Below are 27,588 nucleotides of genomic sequence, written 5' to 3' on the forward strand. Positions count from 1 at the left end.
CATTTTAACAAATATGAAATAACAGTTAACGAAGTAAGCGCTGGGGGAAGACTGGTGGCGTCCAGAACCAGCCTCCACACTGGCCGGCTCCTCTGCACCTGGACTCCTCCCCAGGGGAGCAGAGTCATGGGGACTCCTCGCCCACACAAGCGCTCCCAGCGACTGGGGAGTCGGCAGAGCTCGCCCTACGGGTTGGGTTATCCCACTGCGACATCACGATGCCAGCATGCAGTACAGGCCTCTCACCATAAACTGTCCCATGTCCAGTCTCCAACACAGCACAGCGCCCTCCACGCAGCCCCTGGGAGGAGACCGGACAGCTGTGCCCTCAGCGCATGTGGGCAGGAGAAGGCGGACCAGCCCCTGCGCTCAGGGGACCGCGGCGCCGTGTTCGGGCCCTCCAGGGTGCTGGGCATCGTGCATTTTCTCTACTGACAGACGCTCGACGTAGGATATTCTGCTGGTGTCAGTGGTCTGACACCTGCATACACTAGGAAATGATCGTCACAGTCATCCAGTAACCGTCTGCCCCGTGCAAAGTGTTGCACTCACCATACTGCCGACCGTGTCCCTGGCGCTGCAAAAAACACCCCTGTGACTTACTGTTGCTCCACGGGAGGTTTGCACCTCGTAATCCTCTTCACCAACTTTGCCCCCAGAACGCCCCTTCCCTCCAGCAGCCACACGTTTGTTCTCCGTGTCTGGGTCTGTTTCTGTTTTGTTTGTTCATTTTTCTTTTTGATTCCACGTAGAAGTGAGATTGCACAGTGTCTTCTCTGACTCATTTCACTTAGCATAATACCTTCCAGATTCACCCACGTTGTCACTAATGGCAAGATTTCATTCTTTTCCTGCTCTTACATACTTCACACCGTTTTTATCCAGGTGCCTGTCGAAGAGCCCTTGGGCTGCATCCATGCCGTGGCGACTGTCAACAGTGCTGCTGCGAGCACTGAGGTGCGTTTTTTTCTTTCAAATTACTGCTCTTGCTTTCTCTGGGTGGTACCCAGGAGTGGAAGCGCTGGACTGAATGGTTCTTTTGCTTTTAGTTTTTTGAGGAACCCTTCTTTTCTCTCCTTATCTTAACTTCTTGCTGTTTTAATTACAGTGCGTCTCGGTGTGGCCTCTGTGGGTTCATTCTGTTTGGGACTCCGTGTTTCTGGACCTGGACGTTGGTTTCCTCCCCAGGTGAGGGACGTTTTCAGCTGTTATTGCTTCACACATAAGTTCCTTGTCCCTTTCTCTCTCCTCCTCCTCCTGGGACCCCTACAATGTAAATATTAGCATGCTTGGGTGTTGTCCCCAAGGTCTCCAAAACTGCCCTCATGATTTGAATTCTTTCTGACTTTTCTGTTCAGCATGGGTGATGTCCACTACCCTGTCCTCCAGCTCACTGATCCGTTCCTGAGTCCTCTAATCTGCCGCTGACCCTTCTGGTGCATTTTGTATCACAGTGTCTGTGTCTTCAGTTCTCTCTGGTTCTTCTTTAAAGTTTCTGACTATGTCAACATTTTCACTGCGTTCATCCCCTCTTCTCCCAAGTTCTTTGAGCATCTTTGAGCATCTTTGAGCAATTCCATGAGCTTTCGATCAGGCAGACTGCTTATCTCCACTTTCCTTAATCCCTCTGTTTTTGTCCTGTTCCTTGGTTTGGAACATAGTCTTCTGTCATCTCATTTTGCCTAAAGCTCTGCATTTATTCGTATGTATTAGGTAGGTCAGTTGTGTTTCCAGACCTTGGAGGAGTGGCCGTATGTAGGGGACGTCCCACAGGGCCCAACAGTGTGTCCTCTCTGGTCACCAGAGCTAATACCCCAGTGGGCCATGTGGGCTCTTCTGACAGTGGTCCTACACTGGTAGGTGGGGCTGGACCCTGGGCAGCTGGCTGTGGGGACCCCAGTCCTGGGGGCTCTACCACGTCTGTGCCACTTGAATAGGAACCCCCTTCCTCTCCTTGGGTGTAACTGTCATCCTGTACTTTCCTACTATTTACTAAATAGGTAAGCAGGGCCACCTTGTTTATATTTCTGGCAGGTGGATAACAATATACACAATTTGCAGAGACAAACAGAAATATGAGTAAACAAGGATATTTATTCTGTTTATTTATGTTCTTTATTCTTTGGAAATTGAGATGTTATTTTCAGAATGACATCAGGTTTTTTGTGTGCGCACTGTAACACTTTTACGTTGTTTTTATCAGTTAGAATTGTATACTGGCATCATCATTTCTGGTAATGACGCGTATTAAACAATTCAGTATTAGCACTAGAACACTAAGATGTTTTTTAAGGCCTTCAAGCAGCCCAAAATTTCCGGTATTAAAATTCATTAACTTAACCCCCAGGAGACCACACTGAAAGCCGGGATTCATGTAAAACTGACAATTTTTTCTTTTTGTATTCATTTCTTAAAAATCAAGTTAAAATGTGCTATTGAATATTCTGCACACAGAATACTGTTGATTTCCTTTTTATTCAAAGCCCTTGGCTAGCAGTCCCCATTTTTCAGTGAAAGGATGTGAATATGAATATGATTTAAAGCTTGCTTTTTAACCCTATGTCATATTTTTTTCTCCTGACTTTCAAAAACATAAATGAGAGCTCGTTCGTTATTATATTAGATATTAGCTATCATGAGACACTGGGGAAAACACCTTGATTTAGAAAACAATTTAAAATATGAACGCACAGCCTTGAGGTGAGAATCTCAGGGTGGAAAACTACACCCATGTGTTCGTTCCTCTGTTTTCCACAACATCTCACTCATCTTTACGTAACAGTCAACCCACCACCTCCCATCTCCCAGGTCCCGTGGCAGGTCAGATACTCCTGAGAGAAAAGCCATTACCTAGCACGCACCAGGCAGTCAGTTAAGTTATAGTGTGAGTAGATGAAGAGGGGACAGACACAGGCCTGATTTCTCAAACACATCATTTCCCAAGTAATTTAAATTTATCCTAAGAACTTGCCTTTGCATAAATACTTCCTTTCTTCCTATCAGTATACATTACTCGATATTTTCAGAGGAAAGAAAAAAACTAACTAAGAATAATAATAAATGTTAGAGAACAGCAAATCCACCTGTAGTGCTGTGGCATCCGAAGGTGTTCAGACATCAGATCTCTGACAGCTCACGCACACAGTCGTTGCTGTATCTCAGGTCTCTCCAAAGACTGGCAACTCAGAATGCACACAAAATCATAATAAGTTGAAATAATTACAGCACACGGGGTCTCAGCTAATGCCCTCATCATATATTTTTATTGCACACCATCACATAGTATACAATGGGCAGAACTTTAACCCCAATAGAATATTCCATTATTCTAACTCTAAACATACATGTAAATATACATAATATATTTAATTATAGCACAAATAATATATAAGACATTCCTCTATATTTACATAACAAAATATACATATTAGCTAACAAAGTTCTAGTATGTAACAAAAACTTTATACACACACACAAATCCCACAATAAGCACTATAATTTTTATTTTAAAATCATGTCTTTTTAAAACTTTTACAAACACACGCGTTTATAGACATGAATCTCCCCACACGTGTAATATTTCCAGTGTCCCATTCCTTCTTGTGGACCTAACGTATTGTGGTTGAATTCCTTTTAACTTAACATCCTTTTGCGTTTTCTGTAGTGAAAATCCTGCTGGCAAGTAATTTCATGTTCTTATTTTCCTGAAAAGGTCTTTATTTCCCCTTCAGTCCTGAAGGCTAATTTTGTAGAGTATTTCTGGCTTGGCATTCCTTTCCTTTCGAGCACCTTCCATTGTCTTCACGCCTCCATTGTTTCTGACAGTGAGTTAGTCCTGATTCCTGTCTTGTTCCCCTTGTGGAACATGTGCTCTTCCTCTTGCTGGACACTGACCGAACTTCTTGACTCTGCTGGTTTCGTGTTCAATTTTGGAAACTGTCTCCACTATTAGTTCAAGTATCGTCCCTGTCAGACGCTTCCTGTGAGGTGACAGGCTTACTTCACTTACTGTCGAGAATACGTCTTTAAATTTCCCAATCAGAAAAACCATTGTTTTCTGTTAATCCTTTTTTTCATAAAAACCTGTTCTTCTGTGAAAAAAGTGACTCGTTCTGTTTTCTGTTTGCAACTCACTCATACGAGCGCTTTCCTCTGAGGCAACCTTTTTACTTCATTTTGCAGCAGGGAGTTTCTACGCTTATTTACAATCTCATCATACAGATAACCAAACAGCATGGTCAGGGTTGCGACTAATGAAACTAATACATTTACTGATTTTGCAGTGAACCTGTTCTTTTCTCCTCAGTCTCACAGCCCCGCAGGGCAGAACGGCTGCTGGGGCAGGGTGTTGCCACGGCCTCACTCGTGCAGAAGCTCCGGAAGTCTCACTCACCGTGCTTTGGAGACGCAACTCCAGGTGCCAACACGGTCACAGAGGACAAACATCTGTTATCATCGCCATCATCACTATCACTGCTGTGCATTAGTGTGACCTCGCTGACTCCCTGGATGGGTCCTGGAAAACCCAGGAGTTCTCGGATCACGCACTGAGAATATTGCAGAAGTGTTAAGTTAGCCCGACCTCCAGAGCCTGGTTCCCGGGACATTCACTGAGTCCCACACGCTCCACGGAGGGGCCTCTGTGCTCACCGTGTGAGATCCCCACCGGCACAGGGTGACCTCCAGAATCCCTGCCAGGCCCACAGCACCCTGTGACCCGCAGCTTGCCCTGCACTTGATAATCGTGTGTATTTGGCCAAAGATGGAAGGCTCCCTGGGGAGACCCACAGAGCCTCTCTCTGGTGAAGCCCCTTTTCTTTATTAGCCCGATCTGCACACTGTTACCCCTTGGCAGCCCAAAATTCTGAGCTCGGCCTCCCCGGCTCAGCCAGTCCCATCTGCTCAGCTGTTGGATGCCCAGTTCATGGGATCCCCTGCCCTAGGGGTCAGAGCCCTGCACAGCCTTGGTCCAACCTCTGCTAACAGCCGTCACGCTGTCTGCATCATCACGCTGGAATCCGGTTCGTGCAGTCCCCTGACCTTTCTCATCCACACGTGGGCATTTTCCTTTCCTGCTCAGTTACCAGTTACATGGATCTTTAGGCTGGCTTTCCTTAGTTCCTTCTTTTTACTATTCAGTTTAGGTCATTACTATAAAGTGCCTACACTTCTTTTGAGCTCCTGTGGGACTACAGTATCAAGGAACCATCACACTCTCTTGAAAGTCTAAAGATAAATGTAGATTCCAGAAAAAAGATCTCAGAAAGTAGAGTCATGGAGGGCTTGAGAGCTTGTAGTACATCATGAAAGCCACATAATCCCAAACCCGTAAAATCTATCACAGCCACCTGGTGCTGTCCCACTGCCAGACTAAGAAAGAGAAGCTGAACTAGATCACGGGCACAGGCATTTTCTGGCATCTAATGTGTAACGTACACAGTCCAGAACGAAGACCTGGAGGAGCCTCCCAGATGTGACACAAAGAAGGTAAAAGGTTCGTAAGTTTTCTGATGCATAAACTTTTGTGCGGATGGCTTCCCTCGGTTTTTTATGAATATGTCAAGGCTTCTACTGACGTGGATTTTCATTTTGCTCTCTCAGCCTCGATGACATTTTGGTGGTGTTTAGCTCATTAATGAAGAGATTTCATTTTTAAAGTGCTTGGTTACCTTGGGAGGCAGGGTGAGGAAAAGGGATAAAAGCATGTTTAACAGGTATCTGGGGCCAATCTCACGAAAGCACTTTCGTTCATCCATGCTTGTCGTTAACGTGTCCCTAATTCTCCCAATTAGCAGGGAAGAGGGAGTCACATATTTTGTCTTTTCACAAGAATAGTTTTTCTCATCAGAAAATCATGAAAGATATTTTAATGTATTCAGTGAAAGAAGATTCGTTCTTGATTTTCTGTGAATACCTTTTTTTTACCCAAAACTAAGTGTTAGATTTGAATCTGGAAAGTTATAACCAAACAAGTGAAACAGTTAAGAATATAACTCCTATAATTAAGCTATTACTTCATAAATGTAATAAAAAGATTTATTTTGTATGTATGCATTTTCCAAAACATCCTAGACGTTCCTAGCCTCAGCTTACAGCCGCACACTCGTGTTAAAACAATCTTCAACAGCGGCTAAAGCAGCATTAGTCTGTGTGACGTTGCCAGCAGCAGGTCAGGGTCCAGGATCTTCAGAAGGAATGCAGCCAAGGCACAGGTAACTCTCCATCTGCAAGAGAACCAGTGACTCCCTGCTGGCTCCTGAGACGGCACAAGGGAGGGTTGCGCCTGGGCAGGGCCACACTCACTGGACTAATCTAAGCTTTATAATAATGTCACCATGGAAGGCGCAGCACCGCTGTTGAGTCCAACGCGAACCGTTTCTACAAATTCAGCCTCTGTGGTTCCCCACTTGCATGCAAACCAGCAAGCCGCAGAGACCTCCAGAGCAGCAGACGGACGGCTCCAACCACTCAGCGAGGGCGCGCGCCTTCCGCAGCTTCCGAAGTGCTGGCTGCATTACAGTGATCGAGCGTTCCCGAGCAAAACCACAAGCCACAATAATGAATCAGATGAAAATTCCAAGAAGAAACTTCAATGCACCAGCTGGCCTCCTTCACACAGCAGCGCTGGCATCCTCGGAATCATGTCCCCAGTCACCCCGCCTCGACCAGCACGTCACAAAGAAAAACTGACAAATCGAGAAAACCTCAACGGCTTGTAACACTTCCCGAGGGGAAAGCAAAAGCGTATGTGATGATTTTCCACACTCACGGCTCTTAACTGTCAAGCAATATTAAATAGAAAGCTCCGCAGCCTGTCAGAAGATGTACGCTACCCTGTTTACACACGCTCAGTTTCGCCCAGATCCAGAGACGGTGCGCATCCCTGGCCGCTGCACAGGCAGCAAAGGAGCGAGACCCCGGGCTCTGCTCTCAGCGGGCGGCACCGCGCACAGAGCCTCAGCCTGAGCAGCTGGGGGGCCCTTCCCCAGAGCATGGGTGCAGAGGCGTCCCTGTCCCGGCCTGGGGGCCACCGCAGACTTCGCGCCAGCCACCTGGCAACTGGGCGTGCTCCCCGATGGAAAGCATCCACGTCCCTTCTCACTGTTGATAAAACTACTTGGTTGTACAGTGATGAGAAAAGTAACAGAAAGTCAGCAAAAAGCAACGGTACCACGCTTGCCTGAGGTCAGGTCTTCATAGAAGAGCCAACAGGAGACAAGCAGCCAAACTCCTGAGTGGACGAGACAAACCCGGAGAGTGTGCATGTCCTCCCCATCAGCCAGGCCGGGCGCCGCGTGGAGGGAGCCTCTGTACCGGGCCGTTCCCCTCCTCAGAAGGCAGTTACTGTATTTAAAGCACGGAGGGAGGAGAAATCTACCGATTATTTGAGGTTCTACAAACCTAAGTCATTGACTACCAGTTATTACAGACTAATCTCTCCCTCACACCTTCATGTCCTCCCCTCCCCTTTTTCCTGGAAATAATTTGTTTGTTCAATAATTCAATACATTTACTTTAAAACGTTTGTTGATCGACTCTGACACTCCTCCCAGATCATCTTCAACAAATAATCACAAAAAAACAGAAAGCAACTTTGAGACTTAGATTATCTAGATTAACCCAATTCAATTGATCAAAATACCCTTTTTTTCCCCTCTAAATGTTCTACAAATAACAGCTATTTCAGCACACCCTTCAGTGGAAACAGGGACCAGGCAGCAGGTCTGCCAGGTTCTGAGCATGAAGTCAGGGGTGAGACCCAGGCCAGCTTCATGGACGTGCAGTCACCTGAGGGAGACGACGTCACAACTGCCCACAGATGTGGCAGGCGTCACAGGATGGGAGGGTCACGGCTCTAAGGTCACGGGACATGCATGTGCAGTCTAGCTGGGGGAGCTTAGGAAACACTCTTTGAAATAACGCAAGGAGTCATCATTCTCTCACATGAGTTCAAGGAAAGAGAAAAGTTGTTCCTTTAAATGAAAAAAGTAGGAATTTCGAATCTAAATGACGAAAATGGCCAAAATTGATTAAGCCTTTTCTCTCTGTTTGCTGTGCCTCACCCCCAAACACACACACCACCCCCAATCTAAGACCTGCGTTATCTGTACCAGCCAATTCTTGATCTTACTGATCAAACCCCCTGGCAGGTCTCCTAAGTGCTGTGTACACGTTCGCTCCCTGCCGACACCCTCAAAGCAAACAAATCACGTCAAGTATTGATCTCATTTCTTTGTAAACTAGTTATTTACTGAACACGGTGTATGCTGAGTGCCATTTTGAAACAGTCTGTCAGGAATGGAAAGGGACTGGACACGATTTACACAAACATTTTGAAGCCCCCCTCCCCAGCGCCTACCCCCGCCTGGCTCACCCCCCACCCCACAAACCTGGGTGGTCTGACTCACAATGAAACTCAAAGTATTGTAGCCATTGGAGAGTCTTTGTCATGTTAAGGAAGATCCTTTTTGCCTGCGGTTAGTCTTTGTTTCCCAGTGAGTCAGAGGAGCAGTGAGACGGCTGTGAAGAGCCTGGACTCAGCAAACACGCCCAGGAAGGATGCTGCGGGGAGCCCTGGCTCTCCAGCTGTGCCGGCTCCTCCAGCCTCTCCCGCTTCAGGTCCTGGTGGTTGGAGGGGGCGGTCCCGCCTGGGCACACTGTGGACTGCGAGGGCCCCTCCTGCTCTCTGCAAGGGAGCCGGGGGCCAAGCACCTTGTCAAAGGTGTTTAGTGTAAATAGACGGAAACCTTTCCGGGGGTCTGAGAAACTCAAAATAAAACAGTTCTGCTTTCATGTGAAATGAACTCTCTGCCATTTAGGGATTCATTCCAGCACGCTCCTCCTCCTGATTTCTCAGGTAGAAGTCCCCCCTCCCCGCCCCTAGACACATGTTCACATACTAACATTTTAACAGTATGATGATTAAATAATAGGAATTCCAAGAAATTCAGAAGCTTTCTGGAATCCTAAGGAAACAGAAAAATAACCTTCTGGCCCAAAGTTTTGCTTTCCCCTTATAAAACTAACTAAGGCAGAGGCCATGACTGCCTGGGGAGACGTGACTGACCACAGGGCCTCCCTGTCTGAGCCCCTCCTTCAAGGGCACAGACTTTACAAAAATGCTATTTCCTGGAGTCTCGTACACCTTGCATCCACACACCATGTTCTCTCTCCCCAACTCTCTTCCTTCTGCGAGGACCTCCCTGGCATTACATGCTTCTCCAGCCCAAGTGTCAAATTCTCAAACCCTCCATCCAGGCTGCACCGGCTGCCTTGGTACCTGCAACCAGACACCACAGGTCTGGTAAAGGGAACAAAGACTTCCTCCAGGCCATCCAGCACGGGGTATGGGGCAGCTTCGTGCAAGCGTGCCTTCCCTTGAACAAGGAACCTCAAAGAAACGTCAGTGCCGGCTGTTTCCTAGAACTGCCTGAGGTGTCGTCTCGACCGTTCTTGCTCTCAGTCTGCTGATGTGTTTGAATCACAGAATTCAGATGCAAGAACACTAAAGCCAAAAGCAATTCATCTCAACACACCCGAAATAGCGACACCCTTGTTCACTTGATGTAAAAGCAAAACATGAATTAAGTTCCCAATCACACGGTAGAGTTCGTTAATTAACAGGGTTCCTTTCCAAGTAGCAGAGGGAGTGGCCACCTGGCGCCTTGAGCAGCTCCCCAGCGACACCACTTCCAGCTGTGACGTGTTCCAGCCCCTAAGACTCAGCACCAAACCACACGCCGTTTCTAAACCACGGACACTTCTCAGCACGCAGCCGGCCTCATGGAAGCCACGATGACCGTGAATAATGTATTTAAAGCCATCCTCTTCTTGTTGGGATTTTGAGTCAGCCTTCAGGGAACAGACTGCAGAGCTCCCCAGGACAAGCGCCTCCTCGAAAGCCCGCGTCTCACAGCTCTACTGGTGACTTTTCATCTTTTTTTTATAGACGTCAATCATTCACTTTCTTTCCCTTTAACTTTGTTCCCAATTCTCCCCTGAGGGAGATCAGAGGCTCGAGTAGACATAAGCAGAAATATTTAGAGGGCGTGCAAAACATACTTTCTTTCCCTAAACTTGAGAAAGCAGAAGTATGCAGATACATCGCACTTTAATCGAATCTTCACAAAAATCCTCTTTATTTCACAATATATGCCTAAATTCTGTAATCTACAGTAATTCTGACTGGTAACAATGTTTGACCCAAGTGAATCATAATCGTATCAGCCAAGGGTCTGCAACTGTGTCAATAAAACTGGGACAAAAGCTCAGCAGATGTTGCCAAATATTAACTCTCGGCAGTAACTCGTGGTAAAGAGTGCCGCTCGACCCACGGGCGTGGGTTAAGGATGCTTACCGGTGGGGGAGCCTCCGCTGGCCCACGCAGACAGCGGCGTGAGGACCTCGAACAGTGCACACTTCATGGTGACTACATTTCACCTTCAAGCAGGGGCCTTCAGCTGGATCTAAAGCTTAAAAAAAGACAGAGATTGCACAGAAAATACTAAAATAAGTTTCTGTAAAATGTAGGTTGGAATACCATTAAAAACAATTTGATCAGGGAGTTGGCAGAGCCTTGAGCTGTAAATTTTGTTCGCATTCTTCCTCTATTAAGAGATACTTTTTGCTTCCACTTTGACAGCTCAGAGTTAACAGAGCTGGAGTTTAGTCTCATCCATCTGTTTCGAAGCTGAAGCACACAAACCCCTGTGATCAGATGTGTGATCAAAGCAGAAACTTTACAACCAAAACTTTCTGCAGTTACTACCGCTTTCTAAACATTCCAGGTGGAGAAATGACACTTTGTGTCAGTGAAGAATTATAATCTGTTCTGCTTTTCTTGGGTGGATGCAGGTGTGTAGAAAAAAAAAAAAAAGGAAGAAACCCCAAACAATGTTCGTGGACATCAATGCCTCTTGGGATTTCCAAGAAAAGTCTCAAGTTGTGCGGGGGCTGCCTGCATGCATCGTGGCAAGAAATGAGATGTTTTTTCATTTTCAAACTGTCTGTGCCTGACCACCATATCTCTAGGGGAAAACCCTCTTTTGGTGGCTGCCAACACAAAAACTGTGTAATTCTGCTGTTGCTGGTTTTTTGTTTGTTTGTAACAGTGTTGCTGCTATGTAACTCACATACTACCCAATTCATTCGTTTAAGTTTAAAATTTGGTGGCCAAGACAGCAGAGCAGGAAGACTGCGAGCTCACCTCCTCCCACGGCACTGAAATTACAACCACAAGCAGCTTCCATGAGAAAGACCTGAAGACGAGCAGGAAAAATTTCCCACAACTAAAGCACAGAGGGAACCGCAAGGGGTGGGGGGCAGCGTCGCCGTGCCACCAGGACCCACGCCCCCAGATGGGCAACCAGCACCCGGCAGGATAACTGAACTTGCAGAGGCTCTCCGCAGGGGCCGAGGGGTCCAAGCCCCATACTGGGCTCCCTAACCCAGGGGCCTCATCAACTCAGCATCAAAAAAGAAAAAAAAAAAGAAAAAAAAACCGATTAAAATTTAGGCAGAGGACCTGACAGACATTTTCCAAAGAAGACATGCAGATGGACTACAGGTGTGAAGGAAAAGCCAGGCTGGTCTAACAAGGTAACTCACAAGTCTAGGAACATGAAGGAGAGGCTGGGCTGGGCTAACAAGATAACTCACAAATCTAAGTATCGGAATACTGATCTGAGTTCTGCTGGACTAACTTGTAAATCTAAGTTAATTAGTGTTGGTTTGCTGTTCAAGTTTTTTGCTAGCCAGCTGGGTTTTCAAAGATACATATCTGGCTTTGGAATGTTGGTTTGCTGCCTCCCTGCCTCCACTTTTGTGATGATAATGCTGCTAAAGCTGTTCCATGCCTATTGTCCGAATACCCCAAGCTTGTACTTAACCCTGTAAAACCTCATGTGCACGTCTTGGAGGTGCTCAGAGCTTCGGAGCAGAAGCCCCTCTGAGCCCGCCGGCTTAATACATCTGAGTACTCCAGCCCTCCGAGTGGTGCTTGTTTCTTGACTGGCCTGTCGTTTCTGTTTCCGTAACACAGGCACACAAAAAGACGCTCTACATCAGGGAAATGCCAATCAAAGCCACAATGAGGTGCCACCTCACACCTGTCTTATTTTAAAAGACAATTGGAAGGTATGGAGGAAAGGGACCCTCCTACACTGCTGGTGAGAACAGGATTTGGTGCAGCCACCGTGGAAAACAGTATGGAGTTTCTTCTAAAAACTAAAAACAGAACTATCATATAACCCAGGAATTCCACTCCTGGGTATTTATCCAAAGAAAACAAAAATGAGTAGTATCAGAAATTAAGATAAACTATATTATTTTTTCTCTATAAAATGTTGAACACTCTTAGGTTAGTAAGAAAATGCACATTTCTGAAACATTCTCATGATACTATCAAAGTTTAAGTTGTCACTAATTAAAACACTGTCCCCTAGAACTAAGACACATTAGAACCGTATGATTTCTTGTTGGACAACATAAGAGACAAACATGCAATAACTCAGTAGGCATTAAAATGTTCTGTTCTATTTCTATCCTTAATATACTTTATTTTTAATATATTTTTAATTTTAATGTCACTTTTAAATATTGATTAAAATTAAACAATTCTGCCTAACAGTGTCATTGCACATACAATTGTATTTTATGTACATATGTGTCACATACTCACTATTGATGCATTTAATTTGGGCCATCACTCTGAAAAAGGAGTGTTTCCACTTTGAAATAAAACACTCCAGTGCATATATAAACTTGTCGTGGTGAAGCTGACGTAACCACGCATGAAGGCAGACCACTCACAGCTGTACTCAGGTGCTCCCTTCAGGCTCCTCTGCCTTACATAGCCTGCATGCGGGACTTTCCAGAAGTTCCACTGACACCCCTGTTCTATCTAACAAGCGAAATCAGAACTCAAAAACTGCGCAGCAGAAAGAAACTTAGAACAAATACAGCACATGTAGTTAATGAACGTTTGGCACGAAATTCTAAGAAATAAACAAATAAAAGAGCAGTAGCCTTGGTCAGGAGACAGAAAACATGACAGGAAGAGAACATGAAGGAGCCGACACACTGGATCTGCAACCAGAAAAGACACTTTCTGCACACGTGGCTTTGGCCGTCTGCACTTGTGAGTAGAGCTCACACTGTCGGCAGCTTAAAACTAGAACCATGACAGCCTGCAAACACAGACACTGAGATTTTACTCCTGAAATCACAGTAACACAACCATCTCCCTCTTGGCCGAGGCCCAAGGATTGGAAGCAGACCTGTGTCTTACAGAACCAACCATGCGTCTTACAGAACCAACCCCGTGTCTTACAGAACCAACCCCGCGTCTTAACGGAACCAGCCCTGTGTCTTACGGAACCAGCCCCGCGTCTTACAGAACCAGCCCCGTGTCTTACAGAGCCCTGGATAAACCACCTCCTCCCTTCATGGCTCTCCTGTCTTCCCGTCTGTTCAGAACTGGCATCTGTTCTCTTCTGCATTCTTGTTTTTACCTTTGTCTCAAGCACCCAGTACAACCACCCTGAGGAAGATTTCAGCCAGAGCAGTCAGTCCATGTGGCTGTGCTCCTTCCTTCCTGCTAATAATCTCGCAGCAGTTAATCCAGTAATTCAATAATCTTCCTGATTGATATGAACTAACCTGGGGACTTAACTGATCAGTTTTTTTCCCTTTTTTACTGAAGTATAGTTGATGTACAATATTACATATTACAGGTGTACCACACAGTGACACACAATTTTTAAAGCTCATACTCTACTGGTGATTGCCATAAGCACCGGCTGTCTTCCCTGTGCCCTACAGTGCACCCTCACAGCTTACTTCGCGCATGACAGTCTGAACCTCCTGTTCTCCTGCCCCAATACTGCCCCTCCCCCGCCGCTGGCAACCGCTGGTTTGTTCTCTGTATCTGTGAGTCTGCTTCTTTTTTTTTAGTATTCATTTGTTTTATTTTTTAGATTCCACATGTAAGTAATAAGAGAATATTTGTCTTTTTCTGTCTGACTTATTTCACTTAGCATACTACCCTCCGAGTCCACAAACGCTGCTGCAAATGACAAAATGTCATCCTCCTTTATGGCTGAATAGTATTCGTGTGTGTGTGTGTGTGTGTGTGTACACATGTCACATCTTTATCCAGTCATCTGTTGATGGACATTTGGGTCGTTTCCATGTCTTGGCTATTGTATACAGTGCTGCTGTGAGCACTGGGGTGAATCGGTGAATCGATGTTTGCAGTTTGGGGGGCGTGTCCCCAGGAGTGGAGTTACTGGGTCATACAGCAGCTCCACTTTCAGTTTTCTGAGAAACCTCCATGCTGATTTCTACAGCAGCCGCACCAATCTACATTCCCTCCAGCAGGGCACGAGGGCTCCCTTTTCTGCACGCCTTTTCCAACAGTTGTTATTTCTTATCTATCTGACGGCAGCCGCTCTGACAGGTGTCCTACTGTGCATCCCCAATGATCAGCGATGGTGAGCACCTCTCCCTGGGCCTGCTGGGCATCTGTGCGTCTTCTCTGGAAAAACGTCTATCCAGGTCTTCTGCCCAGTGTTTCCCTGGGTTGGTTTTTGTTTCTGTTTGTGGATGTCATTTCTGTTTTGTTTTGTTTCAGAAAAAAGCAGTCTGAATTTCAAACGAATGCCTTATATTTTAACTTCCGCATTTTATTTGTGATGTAGGATTCTCCTGTTTCATCAGAACACTCGTTTTTCAGCACAGAATCCACACTTGCTACCAGATCAGAGCAGGTGAGCACAGAGAACAGGTGTGAGCGCAGACAGGCCTGTCAGCAAGGAAAGACCAGGACTTGGAGAGAAGTCCCCACAGGAGGGGCTGAGAAGCAAGCAGGCAGAGGCCAGGTCGGGAAACAGCAGGGAAGTCACTGGGTCCCCAGCGGAGCAGAACCGCCGTCAAGCGTTCACGTTCAGTGCAGGTGCTTTGAGAGAGGAAAGGCAAAAGGCAGCTCCACGAAGACACAAAAATGGGAATGAATGCTGGTATTAAGGAGGAAAGAAACTTTCAGAGAAGACTGGATCCCCGAATCTGTACAACACCCCTCTGGATTTTCAGTGTTTTCCACAAGAAGCCTAGATTTGAGAAGACGAAATCCCACGATCCTGGGCCAAAGCTCTCGTAAACCACGCTGGACTTTATTTCTGGTGGAGTTACTAATGGACCAGCCACCTTAGCACAGCCAACGCCGGAGAAACGCAGCAGAAACAGTCCTCCCAACACTGATGCAGTTTCCAAAGACTGACACAGTTCAAACCCTTCATCTCTATGTAACCTGCCAAGTCCACCTATAAAAGAGTTTGGGCTGAACGACCTCCAAGTCCACATTCTGCTCTCAGAGGGGATGACTGCCTCTTAGCATGCATGTTGGCACCATGTGCCCTGCACAGACTCAGCCTGTTTATTGAAAGAGAGATGGACAAGTGGGGAATTAGAAAACACCGTTGGGTAGAAATGTGTGTGTGTGTGTTTAGCTATGTGGAAACACACACACGGACATGCACAGGAAGGACTGTATCGTCATGATGGGGGATGATTAGAATGAGTGAAACCTTAGGCAGGTTTTGAAAGACACACAGTGAAAAAAGGAAACTTCAGGATGAGGGGCCAGTCTGAACAGCGCACCAACACCGGGGCAGGAAGGAGTCCCTGTGTGGGGACAGACAGGTTGTTCAGGATCAGAGAAGGGTAATTCTGGGTGGAACATCACTGGAGGGAGAGGCAGACAGAAGCTGCTCACCTTGTGCAGTTTGATCTTACAGGTGATGCTACGTTGGGGAGCGATTTTGGGTGGGAGAGCGGGGTAAGATGGTGTGTCACACAAAAAGATACGGAGATGCTCTGAAGAATGCGTGTCAACAGGGAACCCAGCCAAACGTCCCACAGAGAAAGGATGAGGAGCTGATTGTGAGGACGGGCACAGGGCCATGGTGACGGAGCAGAGCTGGTGTCAGGGACTCGGCACTGGTCCGTGTGGACCGCTGGGCTGGGAAAGCAGCCCGCACACATGGAGCCCACGCCGGCGCCTCCCTCCTCTGTGGGGACGGTGGCCACATCCCCATTGCTGGAGCCGCTCTCCTTCTGATGAGCATTTTCCCAGTGACCTTTCCTCCAATGACTTTCTTTTAAAGTCTTAATTTTTGTATTTTACAGGCAGCTCTCACAACCCAAAGGTGGATTTATACGTCGATTTAAGATGACCTCTCTCTTTTCCTGTTTCATCTATGGTAATTTTTAATTTAATTGGACACTCTTTTATCACTTTATTTTATGCTTCCTATTTTGCAGTTTTTGTCCTTTGCTTTTCTTTCCCCGTTCCTGCCTCATGGTGTGTTGGTTTTATTTTGTACCTTTCCCCTTCCTGCTGGTTTGGAAATTAACTCTCTTTCAGCGGCTTCCTTTAGATGTTCACATGCACAGCTGGTGTAGCAGGTGACAGTGACCACACCGCAGGTAGTTCACCCTCCTTCTGAGAGAACCAGGACCTCAGAGACGGCCTCTGACAGGCAGCCTCCTCACCGTCAGCCGAGACGCCCACCGCACGTGACCCCCACCGCTGCACTGTGGTCATCTTCTCCGTTATTATTACTGACAACATTTAAAATGACCAACCTCCCCACTTACGCCCGCGACTGCGCCTGCGGTCCCCTCCTCCCGTGGGTCCCCTCACACAGCTGCCTTCTACCTGCTAAAGCACATTTTTCTGCGGTTCTTTCAACAAGTGCAATTTGTGCTATTCATATGATATTTTTCCCTGAATGTACTTTTATTTTCCAGTCACTCTTGAAGGATAGTTTAGCTGTTTGGAAATTTTATTTGATAATTTTTTTTTCACTGCAATGAAGATATTTTGTGTTTTTCTGCCACCAAATTCCACTAATTAGTAAGTCTGCTCTTAGTCCATGTAAACAATCACTCTTTACCACCTGGATATTATCATATTTTGTGATCATCAAAATTTTATGTTGTGGAATGTTTTTATCCTCCCAAGTATAAACCAACAAAAGCAAATATGCCTTTCTAAATTTCATCTGGTAACATTCAGGTGATAAGAGAACTCTTTAGCAGTTGAGGAAAAAACTGAGAAAAATGGACTAATGTGGACATTCATCGTGGTTTAAGAGCAGGTGGACAGTGCCACTGAGAGCTGGGTTTAATTCTGGAAAACTGTCAACATCATTAAATAGTCAAATCAAAGCATGTATCATATCGGCATCCACTCAGTAAACTCTCTCTACACTTAACTGAGTGCTTTTACAAAAAAAAAAAAAAAATGACCAACAACTCAAAAGTAACACTAAAAACCTCCCTCATGGTTCGACAAGGAAGCACCAAGCGTGCTTCCTTTGTCCTGACAGCACTCACGTCACCGTAACTCTACTCTGTGAAATAAAGGAAGAAGTGGTTTTTAGGGAATTTTTTAAAACTTGCCAGATGTTATCATGAAAGGCTGTGCAAGCGAGAGGCAAGGAAAGCAGACGAATGTCTGACAGCTAATTAGACTTCTGACAGCCAGTTCCGTGGTGCTAAATGTGATTAAATGCAGCCGCAAATCTTTGCCGTGACTTTCTCGGTTTCAAATCTTGGCATCACTTCAGGCACAGAAACCCACCCACGCGAACCTGGTCTCCCACCACCAGGACGACACAGCTTCAGGTGCAATGGTTTGATTAATTTGTTTGGTGATAAACATATACCAAACATCACAGTGTTTATTTCAATAGTATTCTTTCTTGTAAAGGTGCCAAGTGCAACTGACTGCTGCATGGTAAACCCAGGTAAGGAAAACTCAGAATCCCTCCGAATCACATCTGAACTTCATCCAGAGCTGTCTTACTCTAGTTGAGATGGGTGGGGACTTTAAATACCATTCTCTTCAGCCCTTATTCTCTGTCTCTGTCAATACATCACATTGTTTTCCAAACCTCTTAAAAGTGGTGAATGCTAATAGAGTTTCTTTCATAAACAGACACATTCCAGAAAAATTGGTTATGTGTAAAAACCCTTATTTTTACTGATTTCCATTTTTAATCTGTTGCTCAGTATATAAGTATGATTTTACTGAATCCTGTGATAAAGGTTTATATCTGGGATTTTCTTTCTAATATTAGAGCTAAACAGACCTGTGATTGATTCAGTTACCACTAACTAAAGGGCCTCCAGAAACAGGATCACAGGGGAAGTCCTACCAACACAGCAGAAACAGCTCGTCTCATGAAAGAATATTTACCTCCAGTCCCGATGATGCCCCAACTGCTCTCTACTAATGTCTTCACCCATAAATTGAAGAAACTGGGCTAATTCTGAAGTATAAAATAACTTACTCTAAAATTTTGTGCTTTAAGTGACCTGGGAGCTATGACATTAAAAATAAGAAATATTTTTTTAAATGAACACCAGGTTGAAAAGATGTTTATGTGACTTTGCATAAACAAAACATTACACTGAACAGAAAGGGTGGAGCCTGGGGCTTGGAGCAGCCCCGCTGTCAAGAGGATGGAACCAGGGCGAGAAGTTAAACACCATCAGTCACCACAGGACTGAACTCTGGCTTCTCCATCAGTTACATGACGTAATTGGCTGTGCAACTCCTAAGATCACACAAAACACTGTACGTCCACCCCAGTGGGTACTACGTGGCCACACAACGCCTGGAACTCCTGCTGAGCCCGGACACAAACACCAGGCATGCTCACGGCTACAATGTCCAACCTCTACAAGAGAGGAAACAGTGCGTTCTACCAACACATATGGGTTTATTGCCTCCACCTTCTTAGCGATCATAGGGAAACAAACAAGCAAGCAAACTAAAAGCTTCGAAGAAAAGAGCCCAACCTGAGGACAGTGTGTTCTGTACCCAGTTCTAAAAATTGTAAGTTGCATTTCTAATTAGGTTCTGGAAAACACACAAAATGTCTCAGTTGTCATGGTCTCTTAAGATGCTAATGAAGCAATCAGGACGGATGACTGTGTTATTTTGGGCTGATTCGAATTCATCCTCTTTAGTTTCCTGAGAAAAACTACTACATAGAAATCTGAATTCTTCAATTATGAATAACAGTTTTATTTCCTGACTGTGGGACCTTAGCAGAGACTCAGCACGGCTGCCCACTGCCACCCTCGAGATTTAACTTAGTTCAGAGCCACTGGCAGGAGATGCTAGTCACAGTATCAGTGTCAGGATGTCATCATCACAGTAAGCGTTACTCCTGATTTATCGCAGGAAATCAGGAGTGCCGAGCATTGACACACGGCTTCTTAAAGCTAGAAGGAATCCTTGACTAGAACCAACGTAATTTACCTGTGGGCATTTTTAAGGGCTTATATTTTAAAATAAATGTTCAAGGTAACATCGTATTTGGGAAAACAGAAACAATGTACATTTGTTCTTTGGAAGCACTTCTGTGGGGACTCATGCTGTCAGGCATTGTGACCTCGTGACTCAGTGTCTCCTCACAGCTCACACCCTCACCGTCCCCGCACACTCTCCCTGTGACAGGGTGGGGGGGTCATCGCTTGGCTGACGTAGTAAAGTGGGAGTGCTCTGAGACCTGAAAGAGACAGACCTGAAACACAAGGGAAAACGATGCTGAGTCAGGGAACACAGCCGGCCAGGTCGAGGAGGGGGGCCCACAGGCACAGCCCACAAGGCTGGGCCTCCTGCCGCCTCCACCCCGTGGTACCAGGAGCATCTGCATGAATTTATCTGAGGTGCTGATGGCACTCAGCTGTCCTAATTCTCCATCTGAATTCACTACATGAAAACTCTCCTCTACAAAATCACAGCCCATCCTTTTCTTTCTTCTGATAACTGCACTTCAAATCCATCAGCTGTCATTACAATCAAAGCATCTCGTTCAGTAATAAGTTACTACGTTTATCACATACTCCTGACTTCAGATTTCCCTCCCATCCAAAAGAAATTACATGTCACACAAGACAACAAACAGTGACAGAAGTAGCCACTACCTTCTTTCTGAAATGTCTTAAAATAGAAAACTTTCAGAAAGAATCTGAATATTGGAACTAAAAGACTTCCAGATTCTGAAAACCCTCTGAATTCTCTTGAATTCTAGAACGCTTAAATAAAAGTGTAGCCAATCTAGAACAAGGGGACAAAATAATGTATTATATGTATATAGAACAATATTAATTTTCATCTCTAAAACATCACTCTTGAACAAGACAATAAAGCTGAGAAATTAGGGATGAAATTTGAATCCAAATACCCAACCTTTATCTTAAAAAATTTAAAAACAAAAAAGAAACTGCTGAAAATTAAACTTACTAACTTATGGGGGAAAAAAGGCACAGCTGTGTTTCTTAGTGTGAGAAATTGAGTGTCTTCTGCTTAATAGAAAGATGGAGATACGGTTTGAAAGCACAGACTGACGGCAAGGTAACCGCCTAATTATAAACAAGGCTGGAAACGCGGAGCACAACGTAGCCTGGTGACAGTGCTGTTCTGACAGCTCCGCGGGGCTGCAGCCACACTCTGTGGCTAAAACCATGGCTCTTACATGTGCACTGTCAACAGCAAACGTTTTACTGAAGATAAAATACAGCCTCTGAGATCTGTATCTGGCGAGAATTTCCATTAACCTAAACCAGCAGTGGTCTAGCCCCCAGACGACTGGCACTTACTTATCTGCACAGAAAGCCATGCTCACTTTATCTGAAAGGGTGGATATTTTGAACTAATTAACAAGAATGTGGCTTTCAGGCTGGGAAAAAAATTCATTGTTCTTGAATAAAAAGATGACTGATCTCTATATAATTTTAAAATCTTGAGACTCTTTATATATTAAGCAATTATTTTGTCCAGAAAGACATTTGTACTTAAGTATATTTTGAGTAATGTATTCATTCCCAAATTAACATCCATCCATTTATAAAATCTACTGGTTTCAAAAATTAGTTTAAACCTGATGGGAACCTATTTAGCGGAAGTTTAAAATAGAACTAAACTAGTGACTCGTGAGCAAGAGAGCTGACACCGTCAGCCTCACAAGTAGATTTTCTCCAAACGGAAGGAAAACACACCGGGTGAAGTCTCAGGACAGAAAAAAGCTGCTGCTTCTACAGATGGCAGATCCCTCCCAGATCTGACGTGCAGGCACGTTATCTGTTGGCTTTTGGATTTTTGGCTGCTTTCTGGCTTTCACTGTTTCCATATGGTTATCCTGACACCTTCGTGTGACCCTTGTGGACAGAAGGGTGACGTGTGAAGGGGCAGGTGTGGCGTGAGGACAGCGGATGAACCCGTGAGAGACGACACAGCCTCCCACCAGCCTCCAACCCTGGGTCCCGCGCGGCCCCAGGCTGCTCTCCGACCCTGACACCCGGTCTCTAGCTCCCTTAGTCTGGTCGTTGGTCTCTGCCTCCTTTCCCGGCCACGATCCCTGCGGTCAGACCTTCCCGCCGTCCTGCCTCAGGAACCGGACCTGTCCTGTTTCAGCCAAGTCTTCCTCTCCTCCCCAAGAGTCAGATGTTCCGACTTTGAACGGGAACACGGTGGCCGCAATCCCTGCGGACCCGCGCGCCCACTTCTCTCCGACTCCCGCTGCTCCACGCAGTTCAGCGTAGCGCCTCGTGCGAAGCCGCCTGCACCCCGGTAACCTCCACACCCTTGTCCCTCATCGGCCAGGACCCAAACTGAGTTCTCCACCACAGCTTAAATAAAATCCTTATAGACAAGTGTTATATTGGAGCTTCGGCTGAATGCAACTCCCAGTGAAATAATCCTGTTTTCCATCTTCATATTTAACATTTTTATGAAAGACTATTTGACATATCTTGCCAAAAGTTAAATCAGAATCTCCCTGCTGACGCCGTTACACACTGACAGGAGAGGACTTTCCTGACGAGACGCACAAACCACCCAGGCTCTGAGTTGCTCCGTGCACCTTCATGACACGCCAGCGTGTCTCTCAGACACTGAGCTCTGACCGTCCAGCTTCATTATCTTTATCTGCTTTTTCACTCCGTCCTAAGTTATGTGGAAAAACCCAAAGTCTGGGGTTTCCCCTGCTTCGAGCTTGCCAACGTCTCCCCGACCTTGTTTCTCTGCTTCTGTCCCGGTACAGCCCTGTGCGGACTCAGGGCTCAACTGAAAATACTTTTCAGTCCTACTGTAAACCAGGCACAGGGGAAAACACAAAAAATCACTTTAAAATATTTATGCTGACTGTTATTTGGGATGATCTTTACTTTTATTCAGTGGACTCTCAAAAGAAGAGACTCGTGGTAAAGTGTTGTCCTTTGAAATACAGAACTTCTTAAATGGAAGGACCTCCCTATTCCCTTTTTTCAAACTTCTCTGCCAAGTACAGTCCTTTACCATGAAACAGCAACTAACACTGAGCAGTTAGAAAATCACATGTTGTTTATATCAGTCTATGTTCTAATGAAAATCAATATGACTTTCTAGATTTCTATGATTTTAAAAACATCAGGTGATAACCTCTAGGTCCACCAATGTTGCTGCAAATTTATTCTTTTTATGGCTGAGTAGTATTCCATTGTGTGTGTGTGTGTGTGTGTGTGTGTGTGTGTGTGTGTGACACACACACACACACCACATCTTCTTTATCCAGTCATCTGTGGATGGACATTTTAGGTTATCATATTGAGTGAAGTCAGACAGAGAAAGACAAATATCATATAATATCACTTATATATGGAATCTAAAAAAATGATACAAATTCTATTTACAAACTAACAACAGGCTCAGAGACGTGGAAAACAGCTACCAGAGGAGAAAGGGCAGGGGAGGGTAAATTAGGAGTTTGGAATTAACAGATACTAACTACTATATATCAGACAGATAAACAACAGGGAGCTACTGTATAGCATAGGGAACTATATTCGATTCCTTGTAATAACATATAATGGAAAAGACTCTGAAAAGAAAAAAATATATATATGTATGTGTATGCATAACTGAATCACTTTGCTGAAAACCTGAAACTAACATTGTAAATCAACTATACTTCGGCAAAAAAAAATTTAAAAAACATTATCCTGAGCAGAGGGACGTGGTCCTGTTACCCTGTTATGTCAACAACCAGAGGCCTGAGAGACTCAAACTGCCCCAGGATTTTCAGTTTTAGCCTCAGGGGTCACCTTGAATGTTTGTTCCTCCCTGGATGAGTTTGGATCTGGTCCTCTATTTCATCCTTACTGCCTGAAAGGACTGGACCGTTACCAAGGGGTAACCCGGGTGAAAACACAGGCTTATAAACGATGCAGCTTCCAGGACAGACCACTGGGTCAGGAATCTGAAACCACTGCTGCTTGGCTGGCTCCTCCCTGAGTTGACTCCTGGTCACTCTAAAAATAGAGGAGAAAGCAAAGACATCCACTGTGGTTCGTTTTAATCAGCCAGATCACAGATTCCACAGCAACGCTGTCCAGCCTCCTCGGGTGTTTGTCAAACGCCCTGCACGTCCAATGAGACCCCCCACTCAGGTCACTCCCCTCCTGACTCGGGCTCTGAATCCACCCCCTGAGCTCCTGGCAAGAGGGGAACCCACCCGCAGGGGCAGATGAGGAGAAACACTGGGGCTGTAACAGACGATGTGACTGTACAGATCAAAATGGTTAAAATGGTAAATTTTATGTTGTGTATATTTTATCACATTAAAAAATAAATAAATAAAACACACACACACAAACACGCAGGAAGTGCCCAGAATCTGCCCCTAAAAACTGAATCAAAAGTTCAGGGACCAAGCCTGGCAGCTGAACTTCGAGCGCTTAACTGATTCTCACGCGAGGCAGGACTGAAACTCACTCCTTCATCCAGTGCAGTTCCTGCTAGAATGTCATTTCCTATATATCTCTACTGTTTTTTTTTCAGTCTTCACAGTCCTGTTAGAGTAACAAGGTCTGAGATAAAAATATCACTTCTTATTTATCGTTGAAGGGCATCCGATCAACATCCTTCTCTATAAACTTGATTCACAGTTTAGTGACACAGAGTCACTGCAGAGGAATAAACATAATTTCCTCCTCGCACGCCTGTGGGACCAAATGGAGTGTCGTTAATCTTGACCACATCTTATAAATTAAAAACATAGGCTTTTCCAGTCTTTCTTATTCCATGGAGAAGCCGCACTCTTTGACAAAGAACAAAAGGATCTAAATGTCTTGATTCCTGTATTTTATAGATTTGGGAGTAAAACAAATTGAATACCATCCTTGTACAAAGAAATCAGGATTGGCCGTGAAGAGGAAACACGTTTCTCACCCAGAAGCTCTGAGTAGCTCTATGTTCTGACAGAGAGTGAATAGACGCCCTGTCGGTCTCCAGGATGAATACAGGTTTTTGCAGGTTTTCCAGAGGGCTCCCATGAGCCAAGGCTGCCAGCACCGGTGATGTAACTGATGTAGGACGTAAGTGACGTGGCGAGTAGCCCCTGAACACTGAGCACGTATTTGTCCAAAGTGGTACAAGTCTGAAATCGATCCTTGTGAGTTGATCAAATACCAGTTCAGAATCTACATGTTTAAATGGCTGAAAGCATCTTTGAATTTCAATTCCAGGAACACCATTTTTCCACTAGAAAAGTGCCCCAAGGCCTCAGCCCTTGGACAGAGTGGCATTAGGGACCACCATGCTCTGCTGGGAGCTGGGCAGCCCCACCTGCTGACCAGACCACCAGCAACACCGTCTGCGAACACGCCAAAACCAGCGCTCCTGAACAACGAAGGCTAGGGCCCCGGGGAGGGAGGCAGGACCTTCACTGTCTCCCACACGCACTGCACCTTGAGGAACACAGGGATGCCCTTCAGGAAGGGACACATGAGTTCTGGGATGCGTTTGCTCAAATGCCAAATCTCCTCAGTTTCAGAGGTAACGGTGGCTGTGAGACCCCAGCTCTGCTCGCTGAGGGACCAAAGCGCCAGGTGCGGGGTCTCAGTAGCTCCTCCTCTGTAGCCAGAGACCAGCCGCAGGGACACATGGAGCTGTGACTGTCGGGGCGTGGGAGACGCTTTGCAAATGAGCAGAGAAATTACAGGGATCTGGGAAACTCTGAGAACTGCTCCCAGAAAGACAGAGACAGTGGAGATGTGCCTGGCTGTCCTCTCAGCCCCTGATCCCTGCAGGAAAGGCTCGGGAGACACCAGGCTGCACACACTTCTGTCCCAGAACAGTTCCCAGCCACCGCCTCTGCAGGAACCTGTGCTGAACTGAGACACAGCGTAAGCAGCCAGGAGGAGTCAGGCTGCCCTCTCCGAGGGTCCAGATTCAGGAAGGAAGCCCAGCAGGAACCGCTGTGACACACAGTGCTGATGGAAACACCTCGCCCTAATTCCACGTCCCAACACCTGCACCAGCGGGAAGCACCCAGCCACGTGGAGCCGATCTGCCTGAATCTCTGATCAGTTCATTCCCGCTTATGACTAGCTGACTGATTATCACTCACTCCAGGCTGGTCTGGGGAGTGAGAGCGGAGAAGCAGCACATTAGCTCAGGCTCCTCGGGGCTCCTAGACGTCAAATGCAGGAGAAAATGACTTCTGCCTTAAACGTGCTCCTGACAGACCCAGCACTTCAGTACAAATGGGTTCTTTACACACCTCTTAAGAAATACGGCTAAAAATTCCAGCAACCTATTACCCAAATTAATCTGTGACCGAAAGACAAGGCAGAAATAATGTAGTGAAAGGGGGAAAAAGTGAATGTTTTTTAAAGCTACGACGTATCTATCAAAGCGTTTATTAAGTCACTTAAAATCTATCCACGCCACCACTCTGGGTTCATCCCACAGCAAACACAAAACTTTTATGCCGTGTTCAAGAAGATGCCCGTCCTCAATAAAACTGTCTTTCAGTCAATTTATGCTGTGTCAACTAATGAACGGAACTAACGGCGCACAAAATTCTTTTTAAATTAATTAATTGTGTCTTGGGGGAGGTCATTAGGTTTTTATTCATTTATTTATTTAATGGAGGTGCCAGGATTGAACCCAGGACCTCATGCATGCTGAGCACCTGCTCTACCACTAAGCTGTACCCTCCCCCTCTGAAAATTCTAAGTAGAGAGCACCAAGCAATTTACTTACGGCGTGAGTATGCTTTCTCTAACTTTAAAGCAAATTTACCATCACCAAAGTAGTTTTATTTTAATTCCTTTAAAACCATTATATTTTTCCAAAACAATTACTATTTTAGTGGTTGAAAAAGTGGGAATGTTCTGATTAATAGAAAGAAACTCACATGAGATGGAAAATTTGTCATAACAAAATCAGAAGGCACATGTCATAATCAGTTGATTTTAACCTAGAAGTAAGCTTGCAGGTGCAAATGTGCGTGTGCATGTGTAACTATGTATCTGTGTGTGTGTACCTGTGGGTGTATTTATGCACATACGTGAAGAGAAGTGTTGTCATGAAAACTCACACCATTAGTCTTATGAAGTATTAAGTAACATTATAGTTTGTGGAGAATCACAGAAATGGAAGTAAAATATAATTTCAAATGAATACGGTAAAAATGGTTCAAATATCATCATAAAAATGTCACGCTAAGCTAACTTTTTCTTGGCTCTTTTCAGAAATAAACAAGATCCCCAAAAAAGATACTAGGTAAAATCAATTTATACTGAAATGATGTGGATGTCCATAACCAATGAAAAACGTAGCATATTAACATTATAAACTCATAAAAGTCTTCTGTTCTATGTTCAGCTGCTCAATCAGATTCTGAAAATGATAGTTCATGAATGATTCTGTCATCAGAAAGAACAAGAAATGTGAGAAATTAACCTATTTCAAGTCTATTCCATCCAAATGACGACACCATTTCATTCCAAGCCAGACAGGAACGGGATGATTTTCCATTTGCCTCTCTCCTCACTGTGGTCTACAAATGGGTTGGTTAATTTGACTCAACACAGAAAAGGGAAGGGAAGGGAAGGGGAGGAGGGGAGGGGAGGGGAGGGGAGGGGAGGGAAGGGAAGGGAAGGGAAGGAAAAAAATACTTGCATCTCAATCTAATTTTTCCCATTTTTCTTTTTTTTTAAAACAAAACTCTCCCATGTATGTTTACCAACTCTATGTTCCATCAGTCAAAACCCAGGGTCTGACGGTCTACAAAGTTTCCTTTTAAATACAGAGACAAAGCAAACATTCAATCTATTTCTAACATTCTAAGATACTTATTTTTAAAGCACAATCTTCACAAAATTACACCCCATGATTTCATTTTAGCGCTACCATCAAGTGACAGTACCACGTAGTGGCTCAGAAAGGGGTGCGGGGGTCACACTGCCTGGACCCACGTGCTGCCTCTGCCCCACTGCGGAGCTGTGACCTGGGGCGATGCCGCACTCCACTGCCCCCAGGCGGCTGACTGTGAAGATTAAATGAACTAACACACCAAACACTCAGAACAGTGACTGGATACAGGCCACCTCACACATGTTAGGTAGTATCATGCCATGAGCTACTCTCTGCTTGATGAATATGGTATTTTTGACACATCATTATATTGAAAACTCCTTTGAATACTAAAATAAGTCAGTCTTACCAGTACGTCAAGACTTGGAAGC

At 45.3% G+C, this 27,588-nt stretch overlaps 1 protein-coding gene across 3 annotated transcripts in view; it reads right to left on the minus strand.

Annotated features, from left to right (window-relative positions):
• SPOCK3 (SPARC (osteonectin), cwcv and kazal like domains proteoglycan 3) overlaps positions 1-27,588 on the minus strand; it is a 130,354-nt gene that overhangs the window by 68,949 nt on the left and 33,817 nt on the right. For 2 of the 3 annotated variants that reach the window (XM_072952544.1, XM_072952542.1), the window contains exon 4: positions 10,358-10,472. In XM_072952544.1, coding sequence (XP_072808645.1) covers positions 10,358-10,472 — 115 coding nt within the window. The remainder of the gene's footprint in view (positions 1-10,357; positions 10,473-27,588) is intronic. The other variant, XM_072952543.1, reaches the window with a different exon arrangement.

The sequence above is a fragment of the Vicugna pacos genome, chromosome 31 (genome assembly GCF_048564905.1).
Source record: "Vicugna pacos chromosome 31, VicPac4, whole genome shotgun sequence".
Classification (NCBI taxonomy): Eukaryota; Metazoa; Chordata; class Mammalia; order Artiodactyla; family Camelidae; genus Vicugna; species Vicugna pacos.